Below are 8,301 nucleotides of genomic sequence, written 5' to 3' on the forward strand. Positions count from 1 at the left end.
ATTCACAAGAAAAACTAGTGTTGGGCTGGAGAGATGGCTCAGTGGTTAAGAGCATTGCCTGCTCTTCCAAAGGTTCTGAGTTCAATTCCCAGCAACCACATGGTGGCTCACAACCATCTGTAATGGGGTCTGGTGCCCTCTTCTGGCCTGCAGGCATACATACAGATAGACTATTGTATACATAACAAATAAATAAATATTAAAAAAAACATCACAGAACGTTCTTCAGCAAAATAACATGACTGGCTATGTCTCTAGCTGACACAGACTACTGTTCCCTTTGAGGCCGGGTCTTGTTATGGATCCCAGGCTGACCTCAAACTTGTCCTCCTACGTTTGCCCCCTCAATGCTGGGATACAGGCATATGGGAATCCACGTCAAGCTTTAGGGGATGCAATCTTACGTGACTTGCCCTGTATCTGTGATCCACCACGTGACTGAACTGTCATTACTGGTATGTGACTGAGGCTGTGTATGTGTGTATACATGGTGTATATGTGTACACATGGTATACAGCCAAATAGCAGGTCTCGGGCTTCTGCAGCTCTTGTTTTGGTTGGTAACCAAGCTCTCCAGTGCCCTTAAACTTGAGAAGAATCTTCCCCTTCTCATTGCCACTCTGGTTGAACAACTGCTTGCACTGCTCTGCCCCCAACAAGCCAAAAACACAAAACCCAAGGCAAACTGATCCCTTATCTCAAATCAGGGATGACGAAGCCATTGAAAAGTCACTTGCGCTAGGGGGAAGGGCTCCTCTAAACCGTAAAACCTTGTCCCCACTGACGTTCCTCATCTGGAGGATCTTGGGGGCCCTTCTCTCCAACCACATGGCTACAGTAGGAAAATAGAGGCCCACTGACACAGCAGAGACAGGAGGCTGATAGCAAAGGTGGTCCCCACTCATGGTATGGAGTCCAATGTCTTGAAGCCTGATGACAGTTGTTTTTTTATTCCCCCAAGACCAGGTTTCTCTGTAGCTTTGGAGCCTGTCCTGGAACTAGCTCTTGTAGACCAGGCTGGTCTCGAACTCACAGAGATCCTCCTGCCTCTGCCTCCCGAGTGCTAGGATTAAAGGCGTGAGCCACCACCGCCCAGTTTAGCTTTTTGTATAATTCCACGAGTTCCCACCTCTTCGGTTAAGGCTTTGCATTTAAATATGTCATATACACCCTATGACATGAGAATGTCTGCATTTTTCTGAAGGTCCCTTAACTTGTTGTCACATAGGACAATTTAAAACGAGCCCTCAATATAAAACCGGCACTGCAGCTTCAAGATGGGAGAAGGACAGAGTGCATAGAAAGAACAAGGTTTTACCTTTCACCTCGGCCCAGATGGCACAGGAATATCTTCTCACCTGGGGGGGGGGGGAAGCAGAAGTCCACCTAAGTAAGAGGCACACAGCATCATCTTAAACAACATAACACCGACTCTGACACCCGCAGAGTCTCAGCCTTTTCATACTCTAATTCCAACTAGAAAATCTTTTGAGTCCCGTCTAGGTTTTTTTTTTTTTTTTTTTTTTTTTGGTTTTTCGAGACAGGGTTTCTCTGTGGTTTTGGAGCCTGTCCTGGAACTAGCTCTGTAGACCAGGCTGGTCTCGAACTCACAGAGATCCGCCTGCCTCTGCCTCCCGAGTGCTGGGATTAAAGGCGTGCGCCACCATCGCTCCCGTCTAGCTTTTATAAGTGTGTGCGTTTATTTTATGTTGCTGGGTAATAGACCCAAGGCCTCACACATGCTAGGCAAGGCTTTGCCGCTGAGCTACAATCACAGCCCCGCCTCTTACATCTTATAATTCAGCCATGTATCATTAGTATTTAAGGGGCTGGCATGGATAACAGGTATAAGAGTGATGTGGGAGTCCCCTCTGTGTGCTGTGATTACCATTAATGAATAAAGAGACTGCCTTGGCCTGTTGATAGGGCAGAACTAAGGTAGGCAGGGAGGACAGACTGAATGTTGGCAGAAAGAAGGGTGGAGTACAGAGATGCCATGGGTCCATTGCCGGAGGTAGATGTGCTGAATCTTTGCTGGTAAGCCACTGCCACATGGCGATATACAGATGAATAGAAATGGGTTAAATTAAGAGGTAGATGTAAGAGTTAGCCAATAAGAAGCTAGAGCTAATGGGCCAAGCAGTGATTTAATTAATACAGTTTCTGTGTGTTTATTTTGGTTCTGGATGGCCGGGACAAACAAGAGGCTCCCTGCAACATAGGAGGGGCTGTAGACATCACTTCTGGGTGTTTCCGAGAGGTCCCAGAAAGCTCACACCATGAGGAGACAAAAGAACGTCAGGAACATCATTTCTGCTGCCAGCTCAGAGCAACTGGCATGGGCTGCTTGAGGAACTGTGCTGAAATTCTGAGGCCACACTTAGGTTCGACAAGAAGTACCGATGTGTGTGACAGGTGAGCAATGAGAAGCTCTGGTAGATGATAACATTTTCGTCTATCTAGGTGAGGCTTAGCAACTCCGTTCACCCAAAATGTATCCAAAAACCAGGAAAAAAGCAGCAAGAAGAAGCAAGACCTGAGCACCTTGTCTTCTGGTCATTCGTATATATATCACATACATTACCTGTTGATCAGGACGTCTAGGGCCCTTGTGTATGACTAAGGGTTTAATGCAGTCTCCCCTGGGGGGAAGAAGTTATAGAACAACCTCTCCAACCTTATTATGAGACTCTCTTTCACGTGACACACTTGGGCATTCTGGTTATGTTTTTTTGTTTTGTTTGCTTGTTTTTCAAGATAGGGTTTCTCTGTCTGGAACTCAATTTGTAGACCATGCTGGCCCCAAACCTACAAAGATCTGTGTGCTTCTGTCTCCTGAGAGATGAGATGAAAGGCCATGCCAGGCTGGTTTTCATGATCTTAAAAAGGGTTTTTTGTTTGTTTACTTTTTAATATATTATAACTTAAATTTTCTGTGGAAAAGCTTTAAATAGCCACAGGCTTTGAATATAAATTATAAGAGAACTCCAAACACCAAACAACAACAACAAAAAAAATCAAACAACTCAATTTAAAAATTAGTCAAGTACGATGGGCGGTGGTGGCGCACGCCTTTAACGCCAGCACTCAGGAGGCAGAGGCAGACCGATCTCTGTGAGTTCGAGGCCAGCCTGGTCTACAGAGTGAGTTCCAGGACAGCTAGGGCTACACGGAGAAACCCTGTGAAGAAAGTGTTTGAATAGACACTTGATCTGAAGGAGAGGCAACCACCAAGTACTTGAGAAGATACTGGCATCTTTAATCTTTAAGGAAAAGCAAAACAAGATCAGAGCTAGGCACTGCCTTGCACCCATGAGGGTGTCTGTCACATTAGCATTGTGAGGTAAGAGTATCCTCGTCTTTAGCTTCCCAGTTCCTAATCTCTGTTGTCACAAACTAGTCCTTGGCCTCTCTGCTACAAAGTCTTAAAAAGTGAGTCTGGGAAGTCCAAGGACCACCCACCTCCATCCAGGTCTAGTAAGGTGAGCATCCAAACTGCCTAGGCTCCCACAAAGCCATTACATGCAGTAGGATCAAAAGCCCATTGCCATTGATCTTGAGTTCTCAGTAGTCCTCATTGTCTGCTATGTTCAGCGAGTCCGGTTTTATCCCAGGCTTTTTCAGATCTAGGCCAGCTGGCCTTGGTGAGTTCCCGATAGAACATCCCCATTGTCTCAGTATGTGGGTGCACCCCTCGCGGTCCTGAGTTCCTTGTTCGTGCTCTCTCTCCTGCTCCTGATTTGGACCTTGAGATTTCTGTCCGGTGCTCCAATGTGGGTCTCTGTCTTACAGGGAAGGGAACCCTGATTGCTCTTTGGGCTGACGAGGGAGGGGGACTTGATTGAGGGAGGGGGAGGGAAATGGGAGGCGGTGGTGGGGAAGAGACAGAAATCTTTAATAAATAAATAAATTTAAAAAAAAAAAAGTGAGTCTGGGTTTGCTCTCAGCATGCCAGAGGCAGGCACATCAGACTCCTGTCCTAGGCGGAATTCAATAGTGCCTGTTATAAATATGAAGAGCCTTGAGATTGAGAGGGCTACATACTTTTGCTTCAAACCCTATCAGTCAAGAGATGTTTTCTTAGTATTTACGTAATTTTCCTAGTTTCCCACCCACAGGATTTTGCGCCAAGTTTAGAATTCTCCTAGCTCATTACATTTGCTAATTAGTGAACGACACACAGCTGGAAGGGACGAGGCTTTCTGAAGGGAGTGGGGTGGGGAGAATGGGGCCTGTGAAAAACAAGACAGTGCTGCCTTCTTTTGGGGTCTGCCACTCCCTCCTACTTCCCTGGAAAATGAGGGGAGGCAGCCACCTGGGAGGTCGTAAAGGGAGCAGCTGATCTAAATACTCCTTTTCAGCTCGGACTCCTGCGGTGTTGTCGAATCCCGTAATCATGAAGAAGCACTCAGCACTCAAAGAAGATCAGTCCCAATGCAGATGCAGTGAGACCCCAGACGTGTGGGCTGTCACCTAACGTGTCTCACCTGCCCACCCTTTAGAGAGACAGCACTCATGAGGGGAGAGGCACAGCGTGTTTCTGTGGCTATTCCATGTGGCGCCCATCGCAGATACGGTGTGTGTGTGTGTGTGTGTGTGTGTGTTATTCAAACCATTTAAATCCCGGGGAAAAGAGAAAATATAGAGGTCACATCATTTTTAAAACTGTACCTTATTCCATTCACTTGTGATCCGTACTAGGATGCAGTAATCATGTCCTGGTTTCAAAGGGGCGTTGTAATATTCCCCGTAGTACAGCCTGTCTCCGACAGGTATCTCCAATGCATCGTCTGGAACATCGCTGGCCAATATTTCCGCAGCCACATAGCCATCAACAAGAGAGGTGTTGCCAAAAAATGAAGTCATGCCTTCAGATCCACAAGAAAACGAGCTTTCCAAAGACAGGGGAAGGACCAGCAACTGGTAGGAGCTAAGAGAGGAGCGGGGGAAGCAGAGACATTGCCCAGGGCCTGGTTAAGAAGGAAGATTTTATTCATCCTCAGGCCCTTAACCAGAAGTGTTTTATAAGCCCACCGTGTGCTCCCGTTTGGAGGACTGTGTACTTGGGTTTCTTGAACTCATACTATGCAATCAGCACTTTTGAGACACTAGAAACACAAGAGTGGACAAGAGAAATGGACAGCTTACACGGGATTTAGTGTCTGGCAGTTCCAACAGGCACCGACCTCCAAATTTACCTACAGCCAGTTGAGAAGCTAAGTCCCAGCTTTCCCAGCTGGGAAAAACTGGTGCATGTACCCGCGGCCTTGTGTGTGTCATATGGCGGTGCTTCACGTGGGCAAGCGAAGCCTGGCAGCGGGAGGGGTTTAGCAGTCACATGAAGGCCAAGCACCTACAAGAGTGCTTGTGCTACGTCTGAAAACCGGCTCCAGACAGTCATGCGGCGACCTAAAACAGAACTCATGTGATTTACATTCCCCGCAGCTCAGAGTCTGACACCAAGGCTCACGCCAACCCGATGAGCGGTCAGGGGTGAGAAGTCACCCCTGAGTTAATCTGAGCTGACAGGACCCTGGGAAAGTAAAAAGACACACGGATCTGGTGAAAACATCCCCAAAATGAGGGCCTGGAAACACACTAACAATCAGGCGTTGGATTTATCCACCAAAGGGAAAAACCAGCCAAGGAGAAGTGTCGGAATGGAAGGCACCTGATTGAATCACGCCTCCCTTCCCATTCCTACCTACGCGGCCTTTATTTCCCCCACACTGGCGTCACAAACATCTGAACGTCCACCTCTACTGAACTTGGCAGTGGGGGATGCAGGACCGACTGCCTCTTGCGTCTGCAGGTCCTTCCATATTTCTTCTGCTATGATCAACTCCCCATAACTGCTGGTTCAGTTGAATTTTCAATAAAGAAAAAAAAATTGCCTGGATCGGCATCAAATATGATTAGGGTGATTTCCAAAACTCATTAGGCCCCATAATTCTATTTCACCGCCAATTCCGTGCTTCCTGCTCCGCATTCCTAATGCCCCATTTCCTGCTCCCGAAAAGCACATGAGTCACTAGGTTAAAGGAGCGGGAGCCCACCCCCCCCCCCAGTAATTGTTGTGTTTGGAAAGGCTTCAGCCACCTGCTGTGTATCCAGCCAAGTCAGGTGTCCCTAGGACCCCGGTTTCCACAGAGTCTGGCTCACTTTCAGAAAAGGCCTCTGAGCAAAAGAGACTGAGTAAAACCTGCAGGCGCACAAATAGTCACCAGCGGCGACAAGAAACATCGACCTGTTTCCATTGCCCGTGGGGAACACCTGTGACAGCGTTTCTGGGGGCTTGGAGGCTTGGTGGCCATGGGCAAGAGCCCCACACTGTCCAGAAACACATTCTCTATCTGTCTCATCCTGCCAGGTAAGGGATAGTGGTAAAGTCCAAGGCTCCCCTGCACCCAGCTGATGCTGTACCTTGACCATGACAGGCACCGCTCACAGGGCAGGAAGAGGCTTCCTGTTCAACCTGGCAGTTACAGAAACGCTCATGTCCCATCCCAAGCCTACTGGATCAAAGTCCCCAGGACTAGAGTGGAGAATGTTTGCTGCAGCTGAAGCATGCCCGTGCATTCATGTTGGCTAGTAAAGATAAGAGACACTCGCCTCAAGGGAGCCCAGGGACAGGCCTGATTGCCTGCCTACACTCTGCGTGCTCCATGCCAGGGTTCACACAAAAGACTCGGAGCGGACTCTGGCCTGGCAAAGTTGTTCTCGGTGGCTCTAGCCAGGCAGCCAGGCTGGGGAATGGCATGCTCACCTTCTGATAAACAGCCCTGGTGACGCCAGAGAAGCAGTTGCAGTGGTTTGGAACCTGACCACCTGACCAGTGTGCAAAGACTTCTCCCCACGGCCCTCCCTGGATGACTCACCGGTCTCCACTTCCTGTTTTGAAAGCATCTGCTGATATCCTGCCACAAGGGTAGGCTGTCATTTGGCTTTCCTTTTCGCCTTACGCAATTATTTGGCTTAAGTGTCACATCTGCTCTTGTAAATTCGTTCAGGCAACGATGCCACGACTTCTGTTCCCTTCACAGCAACAGCACTACGATACTTTCCAGCAACTTACCAGGAATCCAGAAACAGAGCCGTCTGGGCAATGTCTGTCCCTGAAAAGACTTGAACTTAACCTAGCCTGAAAGCAGGGCTCCAGACTTGGCTTTTAGAATACCTCACATTTATTTTTACCTTGATTGCACGAAGGCCACTACACTGAAAGGTCAGGAATGATAAAAGGCCACGTAGGTCAGGCCATGTACACCATAACTCCTTGACCTGGTTCTGCTGATCCCATCCGCAGGCCAATCTTAGGCTTCCTCTCTGGGAAGAGGGGTGAATTCAACTTCCCTAATCCTTCTACAACCTCTCTAAATAACATGCAAACCTGAGCAAACTGTGGTCCTCCAACAGAGGTGAATTAATTCCATCCTAACGCCATCTGGAATCCCAGCAGGGCACCAACTACACAGTGTCTTGCCTGTAACTGAATGTGTGAACAGATAAAAAGAATTCTCTAAGTGATCTTTCCAAAAACTACTACACACCCCACCGCCCAGATCAGCCTGATGTGGAAGGAGGACATCCTGTCTCTGGGAAGTGAGACAGTCCTTGTGTCCCCACCGTCAGGAAAGCGGGAAGTGAATGCAAGGGGCACTTTCTGATGCTGTCAGCTGAGGTCTGTGACCACAGAAAACACTTCATTTCAGGGGCTGTGCTGCCCAGATGCTGGTCTCTGGTCCCTTACAAACCTCAGTCTTGAAAAGCCCAGTGGGTGCTCAAGGAAACAAAGCAAGAGGCCCTGCTGCAAGTTCAGCCACCCACAGGGAAGTCTTCTCACTCACATAGTGGGACCACTAGGCAACGGTGGGGAAAACACAGGTACTCACCTGATCGGTCCATTTACATCCTTGACTTTCCTCAGCCGGAAGTGTGGTAGAGGCCCTCCTTGGACACTGAAAAATTCTACTTCCGGAAGTGGGGGCTCTGAAAACATTAAGAAGGAGAAAAGAGGGGGAACAAGAGGGCAGATCAAGTCAAAAGCGGTCCTCCAGGATGCCATGAAAGACTTTAACCCGGAAAGTGAAATATCCACGCACCGAAAGGACAGTGCTTGTATGAGCCCACCTTCGAGAAACATCTAGATTAGTCAAGTTCATAGTGGCCAAGAATGATGGTTGTAGCAAGGGGCTGAACTCACTGTAAGGTTTTGTGTGGAGTGATAAAAAGTTTGGAAACAGTAGGTCGTGCAACATGGTGAATAGCCTAAAGCTAAGAAAGCATATATTTAAAAATGAC

General features: G+C 48.1%; 1 protein-coding gene across 1 annotated transcript in view; it reads right to left on the reverse strand.

Annotated features, from left to right (window-relative positions):
- Positions 1-8,301, reverse strand: part of Susd1 (sushi domain containing 1) — a 126,673-nt gene that overhangs the window by 10,709 nt on the left and 107,663 nt on the right. Inside the window, exons 13-15 of the mRNA XM_005362390.3 lie at positions 7,893-7,989; positions 4,672-4,930; positions 1,319-1,358 (exon numbers count right to left, since the gene is read on the reverse strand). Of these exons, the coding sequence (XP_005362447.2) occupies positions 1,319-1,358; positions 4,672-4,930; positions 7,893-7,989 (396 nt within the window). The remainder of the gene's footprint in view (positions 1-1,318; positions 1,359-4,671; positions 4,931-7,892; positions 7,990-8,301) is intronic.

Source organism: Microtus ochrogaster, linkage group LG5, assembly GCF_000317375.1.
Source record: "Microtus ochrogaster isolate Prairie Vole_2 linkage group LG5, MicOch1.0, whole genome shotgun sequence".
NCBI classification, from domain to species: Eukaryota; Metazoa; Chordata; class Mammalia; order Rodentia; family Cricetidae; genus Microtus; species Microtus ochrogaster.